Source organism: Dromiciops gliroides, chromosome 4, assembly GCF_019393635.1.
Source record: "Dromiciops gliroides isolate mDroGli1 chromosome 4, mDroGli1.pri, whole genome shotgun sequence".
NCBI classification, from domain to species: Eukaryota; Metazoa; Chordata; class Mammalia; order Microbiotheria; family Microbiotheriidae; genus Dromiciops; species Dromiciops gliroides.
The window spans coordinates 217,434,442-217,457,802 of record NC_057864.1 but is presented as its reverse complement, the minus strand read 5'-3'; the positions used below and the strand labels follow the sequence as shown (position 1 = coordinate 217,457,802).

Below are 23,361 nucleotides of genomic sequence, written 5' to 3'. Positions count from 1 at the left end.
CACATGAGCGGGGCCTGAGTCGTACAGTCCTGCCCCGGCATTTCTTTGTCCCTCCCCTCATTCCCAACATCTGTACCCCTGAGCGCGTATCCTCCAAGCTATAGCCTGAGGCTGAGACCCCCGGTGCGGGGGGGCACAAGGTGAGTCCCCGACCCAGGCAGTCCTCGATCTTGCGAGGAGGGGGCAGAAGGGACTTGGCAGAGAAGTGGGGACGGGACTGAAAGAGTTTGAGGACCTAGATCCTTAGGGCAACCCACGGGAAATGTGGCACCCACCCAGAGTGGCGAAGTGGAGTACATTCCCCCAGCCCATGGATATAGTGCTGAACATTGAGACAGGCTTGGGTTGGCATTCTGCCTGATAGTGACTAGATGTGTGACCATGGGCACTAAACCTTTCCGACTCTGGTCGATAAAACGTGTAGGACCTGCCACATAGAGTTGTTTTGAGGGTCATATGGGATGATGCGCGTCAAATTCTCAAGTGCTATATTTTCATTAGTTGTCTTAGGAGCGCCAAATGAAGTGTACGATCCTGAGCTGCCCAACAGTGCTGCAACCTGGGGGTTCCTGGGATGGAGTAGAAGTGAATTCTTTCTGTCCTTGGGTTGGTGCTGCTGGAAAGAAGTATGGACATGTGTACAAAGTCCATTGATGAATTTACCCTATTTGTTCCAATATTAACCACAGCCCTAAATTGTGATTACTTTATAGCTATGACTTAGTTGTATAAACACAGACATATGCATATATACATATGTATGTATGTGACACATTTCATTAGGCTTAATTTTTTTAGGTGAACATTTATTTAATATTCAGTCATAAAAGACATTTGTAAAAAAAGACATTTGTGTTTATCAATCTACTACAAGTAAATGTAACTTTAAAAAATTAAATAAACTTTACTTTTAAAAGAGGCAGCATGGTATAAAAAAAAAGACTGGCACTGGAGGCAGAAAGACCTGGATTCAAGTCCCACCTCTGACCTATACCACCTGTGTGACCCTTGGCAAATCACTTAATATCCCATTGCTCCGTCTAGCAAGCCCCTGAGACTTTAAGTTGCAGAGGAAGTGCCAACTGCATTGATAATGATCATCTCCTCATCCAGGAGTTAAACATACTGGTAAAATCACAGGTGTAGTGCCTATCCCTTATTTTTAAAGTATGAACAGTGGACAGCTAGGTGGCGCAGTAGACAAGGCACCAGCCCTGGATTCAGGAGGACCTGAGTTCAAATGCAACCTCAGACACTTAACACTTACTAGCTGTGTGACCCTGGGCAAGTTACTTAACACTCATTGCCCCACAAAAACAAAACACACATTTATTATATAATGCATAAACGAACAATAAAAACAGGAAATGCCAAGTTTTTGAAACAGGGTGTACCTGCACATACCCAACATGCCCTGTATTCACACCTGTGATACTCATCCATCCATCCATCCATCCACTTATCTATCCATCCATCCACATATCCAAACACAGATCCAAACATCCATTTGTTGTTTTCCAGTCATTTCAGTCATGTCTGATTCTTCATGACCCCTTTTGGGCTCTTCTTGGCAAAGATACCGGAGTGGTTTGCCATTTCCTTCTTCAGCTCTTTTTTTCCCCCTCTAAAATTATTTTATTTTCCAGTTGCATATAAAGCTAGTTTTCAACATTTGCTTTCATAAGATTGTTAGTTCCAATTTTTTTCTGCCTCCCTCCCTTCCCTTCCCTCCCCCTTCCCCAAGACAGAAAGCAATCTGATATAGGTTATATATGTATGATTACATTAAACATATTTCTGCATTAGTTATGTTGTGAAAGAAGAGTCAGAAAACAAGGGAAAAACCTCAAAAAAGAAAAAAAAAGTAAAACAGTGTAGTTCAATCTACATTCAGAGCCCACAATTCTTTTTTCTGGATATGGAGAACATTTTCCATCATGAGTTCTTTGGAATTATCTTGGGTCATTGCACTGCTGAGAAGAGCTAAGTCTATCACAGTTGATCATTACATAATGTTGCTGATACTCTGTACAATGTTCTCCTGGTTCTGCTCACTTCACTCAGCATTAGTACACTTAAGTCTTTCCAGGTTTTTCTGAAATCTGCCTGCTCATCATTTCTTACAGAACAATAGTATTCCAGTACATTTATATACCACAACTTGTTCAGCCATTCCCCAACTGATGCGCATTCCCTCAATTTCCAATTCTTTGCCACCACAAAGAGAGCTGCTATAAATATTTTTGTACATGTGGGTCCTTTTCCCTTTTCTGTGATCTCTTTGGGGATACAGACCTAGTAGTGGTATTACTGGGTCAAAGGGTATGCACAGTCTCATAGCCCTTTGGGCATAGTTCCAAATTGTCCTCCAGAATGGTTGGATCACCTCAGAACTCCACCAACAATGCATTGGTGTTCCAGTTTTTCCACAGTTTCTCCAACATTTATTATTTTCCTTTTTTATGATATTAGGTAATCTGATAAGTGTGAGGTGGTAACTCAGAGTTATTTTAATTTGCATTTCTCTAATCAATAGTGATTTAGAGTATTTTTTTCATATGACAATAGATAGCTTTGATTTCTTCATCTGAAAACTGCCTGTTCATATCTTTTGACCATTACTCAATTGGGAAATGATTTGCATTCTTATAAATTTGATAGACCTATCTATCATATCTAACTTTTCAAAAATTCTATTCACCTTTAACTTCTTTCTTATTTATTTTGTAGTTAGATTTATCTAGTTCTGAGAGGGGAAGGTTCAGATCCTCCACTAGTATAGTTTTGCTGTCTATTTCCTCATTTAAATTCTTTAAGTATTTGGATGCTAGGGACAGCTAGGTGGCACAGCGGATTCAGGAGGACCTGAGTTCAAATCTGAGCTCAGGCACTTAACACTTGCTAGCTGTGTGACGCTAGCAAGTCACTTAACCCCCATTGCCCCACAAAAAAAAAAAAGAAAAAAAAAGAAAAAATTGAGGTCTGCTCCTGGTGCACAGGGGCCACTGTTGCAAGCTTCTTGTGCTGGGGGATCAGGGCTGGGTCACTGGCTTTCTGATCTGAGGCCTCTGTGGCTCATGGATTCCTCACCGCCCTAGACCTGCACCCTAAACCAGGATGGCTTCGCCAAGGTATACCTGTCCTGTGGGAGGTTCTCTAGCTGGAAATTTGCCCTCTCAGCTGGTGCTAGTGTCTCTCACAACTGGCCTGCTGTGCCACCAGCCTGCTGATCCAGGACCAATGGGGCTCAGTTTCTGTGCTGTGGCCAAGAGCCTCCTGCTGACTTGCCCCTACCCCCTCCACACTGGGCTGTGCTCCCCTTTTGCCCAAGTGGGACTGACCTTTCCTGAAGTCCTCTAAATTTTCTCAAGTTGGAAGATTGTGCCTCTGTCTTTTTGTAAGTTCTGTGGTTTCAGAATCTGTTTAGAGGCTTGATTTAATGTTTTTTGGTTTTGGTTTTGGTTTTTTGCGGGGCAATGAGGGTTAAGTGACTTGCCCAGGGTCACACAGCTGATAAGTGTCAAGTGTCTGAGACCATATTTGAACTCAGGTACTCCTGAATCCAGGTCTGATACCCTGGATCCACTGCACCACCTAGCTGTCCCCGATTTAATGTTGTTTTTGAGGGACACTTGGGAGAGCTCAGGCAACTTCCTGGTTTCTCTCCTCCATCTTGGCTCCCTAGCTCTTTTGGGGGGGGTGGTGGCAATGAGGGTTTAGTGACTTGCCCAAGGTCACACAGCTAGTAAGTGTCAAGTGTCTGAGGCCAGATTTGAACTCAGGTCCTCCTGAATCCAAGGCCAGTGCTTTATCCACTGTACCACCTAGCTGCCCCTCCCTAGATCTTTTTTACAGAAAAGAAAAATAAATTAAACAGGGTTAAATGACTTGCCCAGGGTCGCACAGCTAGTAAGTGTCTGAAGCCTGATTTGAACTCTGGAAGATGAATCTTCCCAACTCTAGGCCTGGTACTTTATCCACTGCATCAATTACCTTTTGTCCAACTATAGATACATATACACATACATATGTACACACATATGTGTATATTTGTATACATATGTGTGTGTGTGTAGGAGAGGCAGTGTGGTGTGTGGATGAAGAGCTGGCTTTAGAGAAACTGGGTTCACTACTACCTCTGACACACACTAGCTTTGTGACACTGGGCAAATCACTTAGCCTCTTAGAGTTCCAGGAAGCTATAAGCTGCAGAACAGTTACTGCTCTGCATTGGTGGAGGGATCTTTCTCACCCGAAGTTTCCTACATCTATGAAATCACTGGTCCTGTCTGTATGTATACCTAAACTGAAAAAGAACACTGAGACCTTACTCAGGTTTTGCGCAAACCAAATTTAGGTGGGGAGATTTGGTCTCTATTTGGATCAATATGGCAAACTGCTTTCCTCCTGAGACCAAAGCCAAAGCTTTGAAAGGGTCCTAGATTTGGAATCACATTATCTCAGATCAAATCCTGGCACATAGATTGCTTATGACCTCTGTGGTTTTGTGGAAGTCTCAGGGCCGCACTCTCTTTTGTAAAATTAGGATGTTTGAATAAATGGCCTTTAAGACTCCTTCCAGCTAAAAGATCTTTGTTCCTGATCCCCTAATGTCTTATTAATGGGTGAGGGTAGAACTGGAGAAAGGTGTTTAGTTAACTGAAGTACAAGGGAGGTGACAGATGGGGGAAGTGGGACAACTTTCCAAAAGCAGACCTGACAGACTGGGTATCACAGGATTTGGGAAAATGACTAGGGACTTGGGCCTCCAGTTTTCTTCTTCTTCTTGGGCGACCTTTTGTGCAGGGAAGAATGAGTCATTGGAGGGAAAGATGTCAGTGAGGTCAACCCCCTCATTTTATAAATGAGGAAACAGAGGCACAGGGAGGTGAAATCCCTTGGCCAGGGTCACATAGCTAGTAATTATCTGAGGTAGGATGTTAATCCAGGTCAATCCACGATGTCATGTTGACTGGGGAAATGAGGGGGGGGGAGTCTGTGTTAATAGTATAGAAGATAGGTTTGCATGCTTCATAGCTTTTGCCAAGGACCAGTATTTCCCCTCTGCCTTCACCCCTACCCCCAGGCTAGAAAAATGAAGGTGATCTTTGTCAGGTCCCCAGATATATTTAAACTACCCCTGCCTCCTGGGGTGAGAGGTGGCACCCTTTTACCTGTGTTATATAGGACATAATTCTTTTAAGGGCTCATGCCCTCTAGGAGGCTTATCATTTCTAGCCAGAGAGGCTTCATTGTTTCCCCTTAGACTGCAAACATAGACCTAGTAGTATTTGGTTGGCAGAGGAGCTAGAGTGAGGTAGCAGGGATTGTAGGCCTGCCTGGTTTCCAGGATTACTGGAAATAAAGACCCCACTGGAGGTGGAGGCCCCTTGAACTCCAGTTCCTCTGACCGTTTTTCTGTTTTATACAGGGCTGTCCACTGTCCTCGGAGTCTAGGTCACATTAGCAGACTTCAGCATGACAGAGAGAGCCTGGTGCTGCTCCCTAGAAATAGTGCGGAAGAGGCTTCCCATCCTGGGATGGCTTCCCCACTATTCCCTGAAGTGGCTGCAGCTAGACAGCATCGCCGGGTTCACTGTGGGGCTGACTGTTGTGCCCCAGGCTCTGGCCTACGCTGAGGTGGCCGGGCTGCCTGTACAGGTGAGAAATCTGAGCTGAGGCAATAATAATCCATTCCAGCCAGTGCTGTGGTAACCTTTACCCACAACCCATTTATATTGTGGCCTTCAATCCATATTTATTCAGCAACAGGAGCAGAAATACATGGAAATAAACCTAGACATATAGGTATACTTACATATACACAATAACATGTGTGAGAAAACATTTATTACACATGGACACATATGTGTGCCCATACACACATGTATATGCACGCATCTATATATATGGTGCCCATCTGGACATTTGTGCATGTGTATAAAACAGAATGTGTGTGTGTGTGTGTATATATATGAAACATGCATACATATGTGCATATGTCTTAGCAAGGATTTTAAACTTTTTTTCATTCCTGGACCCCTTTGGAAGTCTGATGAAGCCTATGGACACCTTCTCAGAATAATGCTTTTAAATACATAAAACAACATACGTAGAATTGCAGAAGATTGTATTATATTGTATTGTATTGTATTGTATTATATTATATTATATTGTATTGTATTGTATTATATTGTACTATATTATAATATAGTTATTAAAATATTTTTTTAAAGTTTACAGACCCCTAGGGGCAGCTAGGTGGCACAGTGGATAAAGCACTGACCCTGAATTCAGGAGGACCCATGTTCAAATCCATCTCAGACACTTGACACTTACTAGCTGTGTGACCCTGGGCAAGTCACTTAACCCCAATTGCCCCACAAAAAAACCAAAAAAGCAACAAAAAAAAGTTCACAAACCCCAGATTAAGAACCTCTAATGTAGGCATATATTACACATACATATGTATATGTGTGTAAATATACTTATATATATATTAAAAACTATAGTTATATGTATCCAATTATATAAAACTATATGGCTATATGTAACTGGAGAGAGAGAGATGAAACTAGCTAGCTGGCTAGGTAACTATTTATCTAAATGTAAATATGGAGAGGCAGTCTCAAAGTCAAGAAGACCTGGTTTCAAGTTCCACTTCTGAAAAATACTATATGACCTTGGCCAAATCATTTCACTTCTTATTAATTGCCTCAGGCTATCTTTAAGAGAAGGTGCTAACCTGTACTGGTAAAGGGCATCTCCTCATCTTGGAGGTCCCTATGCTAATAAAATCACAAGTCTAAGACTTCTCTGGGGGGGCAGCTAGGTGGCGCAGTGGATAAAGCACAGGCCCTGGATTCAGGAGGACCTGAGTTCAAAAGCCGGCCTCAGACACTTAACACTTACTAGCTGTGTGACCCTGGGCAAGTCACTTAACCCCCATTGCCTCTCAAAAACAAAAACAAACAAACAAAAAAAAAGACTTCTCTTTCTCTATCTGCATATGCAGTTAGATAGACAAATAAATAGAAAGATAACTCCTAACTTTAAGTTGTAAAAGAGGGAAACAAAGGCACAGGCAATCCAAAATCACGTGAAGTAACGAGTCTTTGGGCTGCAGTCAGGGACACATATCAACATATGTACACACAGACTCATTCTCCTTCTTCCATATCCAATGCCAACTCCAATCGGTTCTGTCCCACTATTGGCGTTCTTAGGCCCCAGCTGGATGTTGGTGAGGAGGGAACCCACACACACACACCCCAGTCCCCACCAGTCAGTCACTCTAGGTAATCCACTTGTAGACACCTGCATGTTATGCCCTATGTGTGACTGTGTATTGATGGCACACAGTAGTTGTGTAATAAATGTGTGTTCCCTTGATCATCACAACCACATATACACCATGCTTAAATATCAATGTCCTGTATACACGTCTAGACACACATGCTTTAGTCACAGACTGATGGTTTTGACCAGCTCAGTGACTTCCTTCATCTTCTTGTAACCCTGTCTCTGTTTCTCTGAGCAGTATGGCCTCTACTCCTCCTTCATGGGATGTTTTGTGTATTGTTTCCTGGGCACCTCTCGGGATGTGACCTTGGGCCCCACAGCCATCATGTCCTTGCTGGTTTCCTTCTATGCCTTACACCAGCCTGCCTATGCCGTGCTCCTAACTTTCCTCTCTGGCTGTATCCAGTTAGCCATGGGGATCCTGCACTTGGGTAAGACATCTAGAACTTCCTTCCTAGAGTCTCCAGAATCATTTGGGAAAGGTTCCCCTTCTCATCAGTTTCTGCCTTCTACACTCAATGGTCCCACTTCTATTTTCTCCAAAAGGATAGAGCAGCCTCTCCCAAGCCAGGTCACTGGGCTGGGTGTTCAGAAGCTCAGGACACCATTTCTACTTCCTTTTGTGGGGGGAGAGAGGGGCAATGAGGGTTAAGTGACTTGCCCAGGGTTACACAGCTCATAAGTGTCAAGTGTCTGAGGCTGGATTTGAACTCGGGTCCCTGAATCCAGGGCCAGTGCTTTATCTACTGCACCACCTAGCTGCCCCCACCATTTCTACTTCTTAAAGGCAATTAGGTGACACAGTAGATAGACAGTTAGTGTCAGAAGACCCGAGGTCACACATTTACAAACTATTTGACCCTGGGCACATCATTTAACCTCTGTTTCAGTTTCTGCATCTGCAAAATGGAGATAATAATAGCACCTACCTCTTAGGGTTGTTGTGAAGAAGTGATGAGAAAATATTCATAAAACACTTTGTAAATTTTAAAACACTTTGTAGCTAGCATTTATTATAATAACTAACTATATAAATGTTAGCTATAACTGATTTCTTTTTCCTTTTCCTGAAAAAGTAAAAACAATTCAGGGTAATTCCATTCTTTCCCACCCATTACCTCCCCACCTTTGCCCCCACTCCTGCTACTCACCATACCTCTACTTTCTGACATCTCCTTGGAACTAGAAAAGTGCTTAACTTAAGACAGTGTCACTCCCTGACTTCCTTTTGTGTTGGCCAGGGTTCCTGTTGGACTTCATTTCCTACCCTGTTATTAAAGGCTTCACATCTGCTGCTTCAATCACTATTGGGTTTGGCCAGATCAAGGTAGGAACATCATGGTGCTGCTGCCCACTCTGAGATGGCCTCAGTAGGGTACCTAGTGAGCAAGAAGCCCAGGTGTCTGAGGGGCAGTAAATCCCCAGATGCAGTAACAGTAACATGCTAAGTTAGAGCCAGCCTTTTTCCCTAGGAACACAAAGCACTTTACAGTAGTTGTCTCACTTGGCTTCAGCGGAGTAGGAGGTAGCTAAGAGGGGTCTCTCACCAACCTCTTTTTTTCAGGGGGGACACAGGGAGGCACAGGTTAAGAACTCCTGGCCTAGAGTCATTTCCTCCTCTTCCACATCCCTGCTCAGAAAGAATAATTGGTGCTTGGGAGAAGCCTAAAAGTGTTCTGGTTTTTTAACTGGAGTTAAGAAAATAATTTGTAATAAACTTTGGAAAAGACTCTCATCTGAGGGAAGTTGAGAGATTGTTTCTGGAATTTGTAGGAATAGGAAGTGTTTTATTTGACTGGAATAGTTTCCAATGGTTCTGAAAGGAGAAAGAAGAATGAGCTGAGCTCTTAAAGTCCCTTGCAGTCCCGGGGTTCTGCAGTACACTCATATTTAATACAGTTGGGATTTTTTTTTTTTTTGGCCAATTTACCACTTTGCTCTCTAGTTTGTCTTGGAGATTGCCAGTGAGTTGATATGAGGCAGAATAGCACCCAGCATGAATGCTGAGGTGTCTTTGCTTGTGCTAGCTATTATTTGGCCCTAAGAGACCCAACAGGGTTCAGGATCCTCTGTCCTCTCTTCTCCCCTTACCTCTAGAATTCCATGAAAGATGCTGCTCTGTGGGTATGAGAGGTGAGAGATAGGCACAAGGGCTATAGAGGGAGGAGATGTGAATGAAGGGATGCACTATAGGACTATCCTCTTAATCCTTGCCCTTGTTAAGGTAGGGCTCCCCAGTGCCTCTGAGATCAGATACAGACATCCTTCTGCTTGGCATTTAAAGCCTTCCACAACTTGGCTGCCACCTATCTTTCCAGAGTTACTGCATGTAACTCAGCCTAACAGACTCCAGTCCATCCAAACTGGCCTCTGTGTGCTGTTCCCTGGAAATGACATTTCCACCTCCCACCGGTCCACTTATACCCAGGCAGTTCATGAATGTGTTCCCTCCTCACTGCTTGAAATCCTGAATGTCCTTCAAAGCTCAGCTCAAATGTTAGCTTCTATGAGAGACCTTTCCTGATTTTCCCCAGCTGCTGGTACCTCCCTCACCCTTGAAATTACCTTGTGGTTACTTAGAATAGGTATTCAGTAAATGTTCATTTATTAACATCTTATTAATTTTTTTGTTTGTTTAATTATTTTATTAATTTACAAAGCATTGGGTTTTGCACAGAACCTCCTGGGTCTGCATGACATCCCTCAGCAGTTTTTCCTTCAGTTGTATTATACCTTCCGCAAGATTGGGCAGACCAGGTAATCCACTGGCCACCTGCTTTTTAATTTGGAGTCCACTGGGAAAGGAGGGAGGGAGGGGAGGTTCTTCACCCCCAAAAAGAACACAGTTCAGAGGATCATAGACTTAGAGCTATAAAGGACCTAAGGGATCATCTAGTTCAACCTATTCACTCTACAAATGAAACTGAGGCCTAGAAAGGTGAGGTAACTTGCCCAAGGTCACCCACTCAGTAAAGTAGCAGATCTAGGATTTGGTTCTGGGTCCTCTAACTCCAAATCTGAACCTCTTTTCACTGTAACATGCTCCTTTCCAATTGTTTCCTGTTGCAGTTTCCATCTTGGGCCCTGCCTAATTTTAGATTCCTTCCCTTGGGCAATCTAGAAGTGAGTCAGCACCCATGGTTGATCGCCAGTGTCATGTCATTGTTATTGTTCAGTCATGTCTGACTTCGTGATCTACATTTGGGGTTTTCTTGGCAAAGATGCTGGAGTAGTTAGCCATTTCCTTCTCTAGCTCATTTTACAGATGAGAAAACTGAGACAAAAAGGGTTAAGTGACTTGTCTAGGGTCACCCAGCTAGTAAGTATGGGGACTAATTTGAACTCAGATCTTCCTGACTTGAGGCCCAGTACTCTATCCACTCTACCATCTAGCCACCCCAAAATCATTGCTCAATATCAGGCGCTTGGAGAAATATGTGGGCAGTGGAAGTTGGAGGAGGGTAATGATGATAAAAGGGGAATAAGAGGTAGTCCCTGTCCTCAAGGAATCTGGGGAGACAGAACATGCATGGAGGCAAGGGTTGATAGAGATGAGGGAACATGTATTCCTTCTAAGGAGAATGACACGCTTTAGATATGAGAGGAAGCAAATCAGGCAAGGAGAATATGATTGCTCTGAATGTGGATTGTACACTGCCCTTACAATCTGATTCTCTGCCCACAGGGTAGGAGATACTGTCTTAGGGCTGGTTTGCATGGTACTCCTCCTGCTGCTGAAGGTGATGAGGGACCAAGTGCCACCCCTCCACCAGCACATGCCACCTTGTGTCCGGCTCAGCCACCTGCTAGTCTGGGCCATTGCAACAGGTAAACTAGCCCCCTGGAGGATGAACTGAGGGACCTGACTGTGGAGAAGGACAAACCAAAAAAAAAAGCATCAGGGCCTGCTTGCATCCAGAGGCACTGGGCCATCATTTTTTTTTTTTTTGGTGGGGCAATGAGGGTTAAGTGACTTGCCTAGGGTCACACAGCTAGTAAGTATCAAGTGTCTGAGGCCAGATTTGAACTCAGGTCCTCCTGAATCCAGGGCCGGTGCTTTATCCACTGTGCCACCTAGCTGCCCCAGCAGAAACAAGTCTTGAACCTAGGTCTTTTATGTCTAATTTCAGGGCTCCTTCTATTATATCCTATCGCCACTTACCTCTGTAGAGAATTGACTTGTACTTTGTTGCTTCTCAGATTCAGAGGCTGTATTGAGTACACAATCATCTGCAAACAAAAAATATGTACAAGTACTCTCTCCACTCCCCAAACAACCACCCCTTATATGAAAATGTATACCAATACAAAGTAAGTGATCATGAAAAGTTTTAAGAGCATACTCCTTGTGCACAGACCATAGTCAGTTTTTACCTGAAATACTCTGTCTGAACTGTGGTCTTCTGAACACCTTGTCAGTATCTGTTTTGTAAGGAAATTCCCCTTGAGGGGAATCTTAGACCAGGAAGGGAAAGAGAACACTGGATGACCCAGGAAATAGACAGAAATCTCAAAGCAAACAATGTTCACTAATGTGTTTATAGAGAGATATGTCTCTGTGGATTTTGTCTTGGTTACATGTCCAACTTTATTAGACTGTAAGCTCCAAGAAAGCAGGGACATTGCCACTCCTTTTATCCACATCTAGAATGAGTCCATATCCCTTGGAGGTGCTCAGTAACTATTCTTTTTTTTTTCTTTTTTTTTTAGTGAGGCAATTGGGGTTAAGTGACTTGCCCAGGGTCACACAGCTAGTAAGTGTTAAGTGTCTGAGGCTGGATTTGAACCCAGGTACTCCTGACTCCAGGGCCGGTGCTCCATCCACTGCGCCACCTAGCTGCCCCCTCAGTAACTATTAATTAATGATAATGTTATGTGTTTTAGGGAGGGGGGGACACCAGCCATTAGCCCAGATCCATTACTTTAAGTCTGCAACATGGAGACTGGAGATTGGGGACAGGGGGATAAAGAATTGGCAACAGACCACTGTCTAAATACACAAGGAGAGCTCACTATTTAAAATCAGTCCATAGTCAGTTTGTTGAAAAAGCCAGAAATCTTTTTAGAATGATTTTATTAAATGTGGACTCGAGAGCACTGAATTTGCTCAAAATAAAGTAAGTAAATAGTGAAAACTTCCCAACTCTGGTTGGTGATACTGAAACACTTACAGGACCACTTGTTGGAAGCTTTATAGGGATCAGAAATCTAGAGTTGGAAGGGACCCACCACATTTTACAAAAGAGGAAACTGAGGCCCAAAGGAATGAAGCAACTTGTTCAAAGTCGTACAGCTAATTAGGGGCAGTGCTGAGGTTCAGTCCTGTGCTTTGAGCGTTCTTTGTCCTACACTACCCTATAATAAAAACAAAAACTCCATGATTGGCTATCACAAGGAGAGTGGGGTGCGACCCATCTTCTCAACCTTTGGTTGATCACACACCCCTTGTGCACAGCCCATAGTCCCCACTTTGGAGATCACTGCTTCAAACCACCAACGATATATACAACAAACTTGAGGCAGTTTCCTAACACTCTAAATGTCACCTACAATTGCAGCCACTTCTTTCCTATTACGGCTGGTCCCAAGATGGATAGGGATTGGGAATAGACCTATATAATTTCTTTCACTGGTATAGGAAACTCCCCAGATGAAGAAATCACCTCCACCAAGGCACCTTCTTTACAACTTAGAGTCTTAGAGAATTGCCCAGAGCACTGAAATATTAAGTGACTTTCCCAGAGACACATAGCCACTGTGTGTCAGATGCCAACCTTGAAGGCAGGTCTTCTTAGTTCTGAGGACAGTTCTCAATCTCAGGAAAACGGGGGGAAAAAATCTTCCCTCTGGGGGCAGCTAGGTGGCGCAGTGGATAGAGTACCAGCCCTGGAGTCAGGAAGACCTGAGTTCAAATCTGGCCTCAGACACTTAACACTTACTAGCTGTGTGACCCTGGGCAAGTCATTTAACCCCAATTGCCTCACTAAAAAAAAAAAAAATCTTCCTTCAAAGAGATAGCATTTGTGTCACCCTTACTCTCTTAGCCTTGCCACATCCCAAGAATCTAATGATACTTTTGCAAAAAGATATACACACTAGGGGGCAGCTAGGTGGTGCCGTGGATAAAGCAGGAGGACCTGAGCTCAAATTTGGCCTCAGACACTTGACACTTACTAGCTGTGTGACCTTGGGCAAGTCACTTAACCCTCATTACCCCGGGAAAAAAAATAATATGACTTTAAAGTTTCACAAAAAAAAAAATTTACACACTAGTAAGGTTAGGAAAGATGAGGAAGATATTTCCAGGCGTTTTCTATCTGTTTCTATCATTGTCTGCACTCATAAATAGCATCATAAAATGTTAGAGCTGGAAAGGACTTTAGAGATTGTCTAGTCCATCCCATTTATCTTTTTTTTTTTTATAAGCGAGGCAATTGGGGTTAAGTGACTTGCCCAGGGTCACATAGCTAGTAAGTGTTAAGTGTCTGAGGTCGGATTTGAACTCAGGTACTCCTGACTCTAGGGCTGGTGCTTTATCCACTGTGCCACCTAGATGCCCCTATCACATTTATCTTACACATGAGGAAACTGAAGCCCAAAGAAGAGGAAATCAACTTATTTAAGGTCATACAGCTTATAAGTAGTAGAGCTGAGGCCAGAACTTATGTCTCTAGCCTATTAATTCAGATCTTTTCTCATTATACCACAGATTCACACATGAGTATAACACATATAGATTCATAATGTATACATGAACATGATGCACATGTATATGTTGAACATCCACATATGTGTTGAGTCTTAAAAAGCAGCCATAAACTGATATCTTTGGCAATCACACAGGGAAATCAAGACTGACTCTGTTCTCCTCTTGCATACTAATTCTTTTTGTCTGGAGCAAAGGTTAACTGCTGCTGTTTCCATTCTGTTCTAGCCCGAAATGCTTTAGTGATACTATTTGCTGGCCTGATTGCCTACTCCTTCCAGGTGATGGGATCTCAGCCATTTCTTCTAACTGGGAAAACTGCAGAAGGTCTCCCTCCTTTCCAGCTTCCTCCCTTCTCTGTGACTACCCCCAATGGGACTGTGTCCTTTAACCAAATGGTACAGGTGGGTAGAAGTTATGACTGTTCCAGACTACTGTGACTTCTGTGTCTGCTGCCCTCTGGTGGATGCAAGAACCCCATGGGGGTCTTAATGCTGTTTGGTGATGAGGCCCAAGTCCCATCTAGAATTGCTGAATTGTTAGCAAGAAAGTGGAGATGAGTCATTGCTCTTTGGCAAAAAGATATTGGTGAGAGAATTGCACACTGAAAAAGAGTCTGTTGAAATGGTTCTTTTGCCTCTGTCAGAAGGTACTGACGGGCTATTACTTCTTTAAAGACCTTCAGAGAAATAAAAGGTTCAACATCCCTCTTCAGTTATTCCTTTAGAATGCTTCAGTTTTGGCACATAGGGAAAACAAAAGAAATGTGCCTTCAAATTAATTTTGTAATTTGTAATGTGAAAAATAATACAAAAAGCAATTAAATCAAATTCAGTCAAGCAGGGAGAATGAATTATTATAGATTTTTACACTTGGGTGCTAGTAAATACTGTTTAATAAACTATGCCATCTGTTAGCTTCATATTTTAACTAATTATTCTTGCCAAATAGGTGCTCAGCTCCGTGAATGCTAAACTACTAAAGGAAGGCATGGTTTAAATTTTTACACTCTTTATGTTCTGGTATCCTGGATCAAAGTCCCAGTTCCTCTGCCCTAGGCTCTGCTTATCTCGGGATCTCACAGCTTTCAAGTATCAGAAAACTTTTAACTTAAATCTATTGTGTTTTAGTTAAAAAGTGTTTCCTCTTCTGTTATCTTTAGGGTGGAAGACAGGTAGTCATTCTTCTCTGAAGGGTAACCCCCATTCAGCTACCTGAATCTGTCCTTCCTCATGGCATATCAGGCAACAATGGATCCTCTAAGCTATAAGGATATGGGTCCCCAGGGCCCAGTTGGTGAAAATACTCACCCTTAGGGGCAGCTAGGTGGCGCAGTGGATAGAGCACCGGCCCTAGATTCAGGACTACCTGAGTTCAAATCCGGCCTCGGACACTTAACACTTACTAGCTGTGTGACTCTGGGCAAGTCACTTAACCCCAATTGCCTCACTAAAAAAACAAAAACAAAACCAAAAAAATTTTTTTTAAAATACTCACCCTTTCCTTCTTTTCTCCCAGGATATGGGTGTTGGGCTGGCTGTGGTGCCCCTAATGGCCCTGTTGGAAAGCATCACTATTGCCAAAACCTTTGGTAAGGTCTCCTTGCTAAAAATGCCCTTTCCTTGGCATATTCCTGTAACCAGGCCTCTCTCTGTTTGGGATTCATCTTTATCATTCCCCTAATGCCTTTGCCTACTCTTCACCCCTTCACTTGGATACTTTAGTTAGAGGACTCAAGGACTCATTCGCTTTAATAACAGTTTCTTTCTTTCCCTTTTCTTTAGCATCTCAAAACAATTACCACATTGACTCCAACCAAGAGCTATTGGCCATTGGTAAGACTCTAACCTCAGATTTCTGTAGATGGGTTTGTTGAATTGTTGAATTGAAGGAATCTTCTAACTTAGGCTGTACCAAGAATGTGCCTTATATAACCAAGGAAAGTGACAAGCATTTATTAAGTGCTTGCTTGTGCAGTGCCAATATCCTGATTTTACAGTTGAAGAAACTGAGGCAGACAGAATTTAAGTGGCTTGCCCAGCGTTACACAGCTAGTAAGTACCAGAGTTTGGATTTGAACTCAACTCAGCTCTTTCTGACTCTAGGCCCAGTGCACCTAGCTGCTTATGAGGAGATTGAAGAATATATACTTATCACATTAACATAAAATTAATTAGATTTTTATGAGTTCCTGCGTTCCTAGTACATTTTAAACATGGAAAAACCTTAAGCCATATGGACTCAGCCAAGTTAAGGCTTAGTTCATGACATTTTTAGCCTATGAGCAGAGGTGCTGTCTGTTTTTCTTGATTGTTGCTGTTGTTCGTTTTGCTTTTTACAATAGCTCCCTAGTTAAATTACTCTTTTAAATGAAGAACAGATTAAATTCTATCTTTCAAATGGAAGAAGCAAGCATTAAGTAATGGGCTGGTTAGAAACATTTTGTTTTGTTTTTTTCACAGTGGCAAAACCTTTGATTAAACTATATAGAGGATTCATTCCTTTTTTGGAACAAAAAGAAAGTTCCTTCTGATCCACTGAGATTTTTGAGGTACATCGTGGAAGAAAGTAGCACCAGAAATGTCAGAAGTAACTAATTGTAATCAGGGGAAAAGCTGTCAAAGCAAGGAGAATAGAGATTAGGCAGTTAGAAGCAGAAGCAAATGAGCTTTTAAATTTTTAAAAAAAACATGCACTGGAGGGGCAGCTAGGTGGCGAAGTGAAAAATCACCGGCCCTGGATTCAGGAGGACCTGAATTCAAATCCGGCCTCAGACACTTAACACTTACTAGCTGTGTGACCCTGGGCAAGTCACTTAACCCTCATTGCCCCACCAAAAAAACCAAACAAACAAACAAACAAAACAAAACACCATGCACTGAAGTTGGAAGACCACTTAATCAATTTGTTGATTACCAAAGTGTAGAAGTTAATGTCAGTGGAGTTTGGGACTAATAAGCTACAGGAGAAAAGTATGCTTTCTGATCCAGAGATATCTTTGGAGAATGCCTTGAACCCTGTGGAGTTGAGCAGTATAAATAGGATAATAGGGATAAGTCTGATTAGGAATTAGAGAAGTTGGGGGCAGCTAGGTGATGCAGTGGATAAAGCACTGACCCTGGATTCAGGAGGACCTGAGTTCAAATCCAGCCTCAGACACTTGACACTTACTAGCTGTGTGACCCTGGGCAAGTCACTTAACCTCTGTCTACCTTAGTTCCTCATCTGTAAAATGAGGATAATAATAGCACTTACCTCCTGAGGTTATTATGAGGATCAAATGAGATAATATTTATAAAGTGCTTTGCAAACCTTAAAATACTGTATAAATTCTAGCTATCATCATCATTATCGGTTCTGCTTAGTTCTTTTTAATTACTCATTTATCATAATTGTCCCCATTCACTTCTTAAGAGCCAGCAGTAAGCAAATCACCACCTGCTAAGTTGAAACATTTGTTCCATTGGTTCCATTGGTGTCAATAAGTCCCAAGGTGGAACTTGATTTATATAGAGACTGGATAGCTTTATGAAGAAGAAATTCTATGTACCCAGACCACCATGCTTGCAAATGTGTGCATTGGCTCCAAGGGGGACCAGAGGAGAGAGAGTTTGACTGGCTCAGTGCAACTCATTCTTACATCTCAGAAGTACAACATTCTGGGGTACTTGATGGTGGGTCAGGAGTGCTATCTTTGTAAATAAAGAACTGTATATTGCTATGACTTTGACACTAAGGTATACATGGATAAGGCAGTACCTACAGAATAGAGAGAGAGGTTGGAAGCAAGAGCAGGTAGGGAACAAATAGGAACATGAAACTCAAAAAACTAGAGGTAGAAATATTTGGAATGGAGGGTTAGTAACTCACCAAACTGGAATAGAGAGGTCAATCAGTTTTTCATAACTTTAAAGCAGAGGAGTAGCATCAACAATTTTGAATGGAAATGTCCACATTTTGAACTGACACAGTCAGTCTGTGTGGATTCAAGTCTCCATCATTAATGTCCCAACAAGTAGACTCTAGCAGTGTCTTTCTGGGACCTCAAGGCTTGCCCTTTGTCTTTGTTCTCCTCATTCTGATTCTCATGTTTCTCGAACTTGACTTCCTTCTTGGTCAGAGCAGCCTTATGGGAATGTCGAGTTTAGGGAAGATTAAGCTGTGCCACCAGCTATGCCTTGGGTATGGAGCTTTGTCTCATGCTGAACTATCCCAATCAGGACACGAAAGGTTTCCACTGGATGTGTGACTGTGTATGTGGCTGTGTATGCAACTGGTAGGGGTCTATAATTTGAAAACTAGGTCGGGTCAGACTGAGTATTGCAATTGGTTAGAGCCTATGGCTAATAAGGCACAAATTATAGGTCTCTACAGGTCAGGCATCTTTGCATAGAGAAAAACTCCATCCTATCCTTAGGAGATATATCCTTGATCTAAGGAACTTACTAGAGTAGAAGCACCATGAGAACAGGAACCATTTGTGAATCTTTATTTTCAAGGATTTTGGTGATCTTGACAGTGAGTGGCTGTTATGTGTATTGACACTTATGATTATTTCTGGCTTAACTGGCAGAGAGACAATATGATATAATGGATAGTGTTGGATTTGAAGTCAGGAGGACCTGAGTTCAAAGCTTGTCTTTGATACTCTGTGACTGTGGACAAGGCACTGAATGCGTCTGAGCATCAGTTTTTTCATCTTTTAAAGGAGAGGCTTGGATTAGATGGTCTTTTCCCTCTCTAAATCTTTTATTTAATCTTTATATTTCCCCCAATGCCCAGAACAGTGAATCTCTAGGCCAGGTGTCTTGTAGTTGTGTGTTCTTGGACACAAAGAGAACCATGTGAGACTAGAAGAAGCTACAAATTTCCAAAGCAATTTGTATTTGTTATATATACATTTGTATCAATCAGTTCTCATTACATTTCAGACTAAGGCACAGAAAGGATAATTGGTTTTCTTGAGGTTACACAGTAAATAATAAAACTAGTGAGTCTTGGCCAAGACTTCCATGGAACTAACAAAAAGACAAGTAATAGCTTGTCTTTCCCTTAAAGGAACTAATAGGAAATCCTAATATTAGAGCTTCCTTGATGCTACTGCCTCTGTATCCTAGCCTAGTCTAGCCAATCTTGGCCAGACACAGTTACTTCACTGCCCCACTTCTACTTCTGGAGATGCTCTTGACTCTCACTAACCAAATTCTACCCCTCTTCACTTCTAGGTCTCACCAATTTACTGGGCTCCTTTGTCTCTTCCTACCCTGTCACAGGCAGCTTTGGACGGTGAGTAACCAAATCCCTGCTTTTCCTTTGGCCTCTAATGCTGTGAGACTCAGCCCTAGTCCCTAGACAAGCAAATGACTCCATGGCCTGAAGACAGGCAATCCCCCATTCTTCCCCTCTCCAGCCTAGGGAATTAGCTCCCAACTCTTAAGACAGGGAGAAGCTTTGGCATTGAGGGCTGTGGAGCCCTTGGCCAAGATTTTGGTATTTTCAGAAATGGCCCATGGCAGGGACAGAAAAGTGTCCAGGGTCATGTGGTAGGGGTGGAGTTAGAAGACTCAATTCAGTCTCTCAAATAGCTGCTTTTGTGTACTCTCCTTCTCTGGAATGTCGTCCTCTATCCTTTCCTCTTTTAATTTTTCTTGGATATCCAAGTGCTACCTACCCTTCCAAGATCATCTTCAATCCCAACTTCTTTAGAAAGCCCAAAACAATCTCTCCTGCCTTTGAACTCCTTGCACTCATTATTGAAATACTCCCTTTACCAATTAATCTTGCATTGCTTTGTGACATCATTCTTATTGTTATATACTATTACTAAAATATTACATTGTAGCTTCATTTTTAATAAAATATTTTCAATTTTAATAAAAGAAATGTTTAATAAAATAAACATATCCTTGTATCTCCTATGGCTCACAGCACATAGCAGGTGTTTATTAGATTCTTCAGACTTGATTCATGTAATAGAGACTGGTTTTCAAACTTCTTCCCTCCCTCGATCTCTTACCCTGGAATTTAAATATCCTGATTTCTAGACCCTCCACCCTGGTATACCAACCTAGTGCTCCTCTAGCATCCCAATTTGGGTTCTATTCTTGTTGACTGCCTAAGAGAGTTACTCTAAGAGTCAAAGAGTGATTTTATTTCACTAAGTCTTTTCATCTTCTCCCCACTCCCAGAATTCTTTTGACCCTCTCCCCTTTTCCCTCTTCAACCTTATATGTATTGGCAGGTTATCTCCCCACCATTATAACCAAAACTTCCTTAGATCAAAGTCTCTCTTGCTTTTGTATATGTTTTCTCTATGCTTAGCAGAATATGACAGATAATAAGGTGTTAATAAGTGCTTTTTCATTCATTCATTCCCAGAACTCTGATTCCAGCTTTTTTCTCTCCCTCTCTATCCTTGGCTACCAAATGAATCTTTTGCTTTGAAAATTAGCCCTTGGCTCAACTCACATCAACAAAAATGTATCTGGCTAGAACAATAGCGTAGTTTAGAGTTCTAAATCCATGCCCCATCTCTAAGCATCCTCCCTCCTCCAACATGCTGTAGTCATTAGGTGTTTGGATTGCCTTCCAGGACAGCAGTGAATGCCCAGACAGGAGTATGTACTCCAGCAGGAGGACTGGTGACAGGTAAGGAAGTGTCCTGGCAGGGATACTTCTTCCATCATTTCATTGGTAAGAAAGTATTACTTGAGGGAAGGGAAAATTTTGCAGGGGATCCAAGAAATACTTTTGTTGTAGACTAGGCCTGACTCAGGCTGGTTTGGTAGTTCAAGATCAAGACTGGAACAGAATGATTGCCACATACATGCATGTATGATATATATGTGTGTATAAATACATACATGCATATATACACACACTTGGCAAGAAGATCAAGTGGCTTCTCCATTGTGTTATAATATTTGCAAAATGAAATGGTAGAAGATTATGAGTACTCTCATGTAATAAAATATCAAGAAGCAACAGATGGAAAATGAGTTTATAGAAAGCTTTCTGTGAGATCCATTTAAGCTGATCATCCCAAGAGCAAAAAAGCATTAAAGATGAAACTGGAAGGAGGACAACAAACAAATAAAAATTGAAAAAGATCTGTCAAGATTTCTACAAAAAATTATTTTTTTCATTGATAATAAGGAAGCCAGGGGCAGCTAGGTGGCGCAGTGGATAAGGCACCAGCCTTGGATTCAGGAGGACCTGAGTTCAAACCCAGCCTCAGACGCTTACTAGCTGTGTGACCCTGGGCAAGTCACTTAACCCCCATTGCCCTGAAAAAAGAAAAAAAAGAAAAAAGAAAAGATAATAAGGAAGCCAGCTAATGTTTCATAGGTGCTGTATGAGAAAGTAGAAATGGCATTAATGCAATGGAAGGGGAGAGATGGGAAGAGCAGCTCCATCAAGCAAACTATAAACAAAGAAGTTTCATTCTTGACACATCTTTTCCAATTTTTTATTTCCATTGTGTTGATTGTTTTATAGCACTTAAACTTCTGTAGGAATTTCTCCTTACTAGAGAAAACAGAAGCACAATAGAAGTTGGGTACTTCTACCTTCTTTTTGTCATCTATTATAATCACCCTAGCTACACCAAGCATTGGTCCTAGCCCCTTTTTGATCTTCATCTTGGCTCTCAAATGGCCAGAAAGGTCTTTTTAGTATTTTTTTAGTATTTTTGATAGCCATAGCCCTTTCTTAGTATTAACCTTCCTGATCCTATTTTACAGGAAGCCAAAGGAAACCTTTGGTTTTGCACTCTTACTTCCACCTTTTGTACATAGTAAATGTTTGTTAATTATATATATATATATATATATATACATAAAATTTTTTATGTGAGGTAGTAGAATGATTGCTGGATCTGAAGTCAGTAGAATTGTTCAGTTGTTTCAGTTGTGTGTAACTCTGCATGACCTCATTTGGGGTTTTCTTGGCAAAGAAACTGGAACAGTTTGCCATTTCCTTATCTAGCTCATTTTACAGATGAGGAGCTGAGACAAACAGGGTTATGTGACTTGCCTAGGGTCACAGATCTAGTAAGTGTCTGAGGCCAGACTTGAACTCATGAAGATGAATCTTCTTGCCTACAGGCCTGGCGCTCTATCCACTATGCCACCTAACTGCCCCAAGTCAGTAGAGACCTGGGTTCAAATCTTACCACTGATACTAGCTTATAGAGTTGTGGGTATCAAACGAGGTAATAAATGTAAAGCATTTTGTAAACCTAAAAGCACTATATGTCTATTATTATTATTTAAAAATCTGACATGGTCATAGAGTTTGCTTTGAAGTCACATCAGTCTCTCTTAGATACCCTTTTTTTTCTTGTTGATATCACTTAAATTTTGTCATCAAAATTTCATTCCTGAGAACTTTCCATCCTTCTTTGTCTATGATCTCTTTCAGAATCTCAGGCCATAGGATTCTATTCCTTTATTGTTTAAATTCCTTACAATCTGATTTCCTAAAGTTCCTTGGGTATACCTAGCATTCCTTCCTTTGCTATTGTGAACTCCAAGATGATATTGTCCTTTGCTTCTGTTTTATCCACCCAGTAGTGGGTCCAGAACAGCAGTTCCTCTAATTGTTTCTCCTGCTTTCTAAGAGGTAGAACTATCAGCAAGGCAAGTTAAGAACTCATTGATTATTCTACTGGTTAGTTGAATGGAACTTCCAGCAGATGCCTGGCATTACTTAAACTCTCATTGCCTGAGAAAAGGATCCACTGGATCCATCGGAGAAGGAAATTGCAAACCACTCCATTATCTTTGCCAAGAAAACCCCATGGGGGCAGCTAGGTGGTGCAGTGGATAAAACACTGGCCTTGGATTCAGAAGGACCTGAGTTCAAATCTGGCCTCAGACACTTGACACTTACCAGCTGCGTGACCCTGAGCAAGTCACTTAACCCTCATTGCCCCACAAAAAAAAAAAGAAAAGAAAAGAAAACCCCATGGATGGGTTTCTCCCTGGGGTCATGAAGAGTCAGAAGTGACTGATCAACTGAACAACAACAATATAAAAACATCCTACTAGTGTTGTCCGAAATGGAATGGGCTACCTTCAGAGATGGAGGGTTCCCTTTCCTTGAAAGTCTCCAAGCAGAGGCTAGCTAACCCCTTTCCAGGTATGTTATAATAATAATTCCTGGGGCGGCTAGGTGGCGCAGTGGATAGAGCACACTGGCCCTGGAGTCAGGAGTACCTGAGTTCAAATCCAGTCTCAGACATTTAACACTTGCTAGCTGTGTGACCCTGGGCAAGTCACTTAACCCCAATTGCCTCACTAAAAAAAAATAATAATAATAATTCCTTTGGTATGTATGGAGACCCCTTCCGA

At 42.0% G+C, this 23,361-nt stretch overlaps 1 protein-coding gene across 1 annotated transcript in view; it reads left to right on the top strand.

The window, feature by feature from the left end:
• Nucleotides 1-35: 35 nt before the first annotated feature.
• SLC26A11 (solute carrier family 26 member 11) overlaps nucleotides 36-23,361 on the top strand; it is a 48,105-nt gene continuing 24,779 nt past the window's right edge. The window contains exons 1-11 of the mRNA XM_043964029.1: nucleotides 36-140; nucleotides 5,432-5,661; nucleotides 7,541-7,733; nucleotides 8,544-8,629; nucleotides 9,980-10,059; nucleotides 10,988-11,130; nucleotides 14,237-14,412; nucleotides 15,527-15,599; nucleotides 15,793-15,843; nucleotides 19,234-19,294; nucleotides 20,601-20,656. Of these exons, the coding sequence (XP_043819964.1) occupies nucleotides 5,479-5,661; nucleotides 7,541-7,733; nucleotides 8,544-8,629; nucleotides 9,980-10,059; nucleotides 10,988-11,130; nucleotides 14,237-14,412; nucleotides 15,527-15,599; nucleotides 15,793-15,843; nucleotides 19,234-19,294; nucleotides 20,601-20,656 (1,102 nt within the window). The 5' untranslated portion in view covers nucleotides 36-140; nucleotides 5,432-5,478. The remainder of the gene's footprint in view (nucleotides 141-5,431; nucleotides 5,662-7,540; nucleotides 7,734-8,543; nucleotides 8,630-9,979; nucleotides 10,060-10,987; nucleotides 11,131-14,236; nucleotides 14,413-15,526; nucleotides 15,600-15,792; nucleotides 15,844-19,233; nucleotides 19,295-20,600; nucleotides 20,657-23,361) is intronic.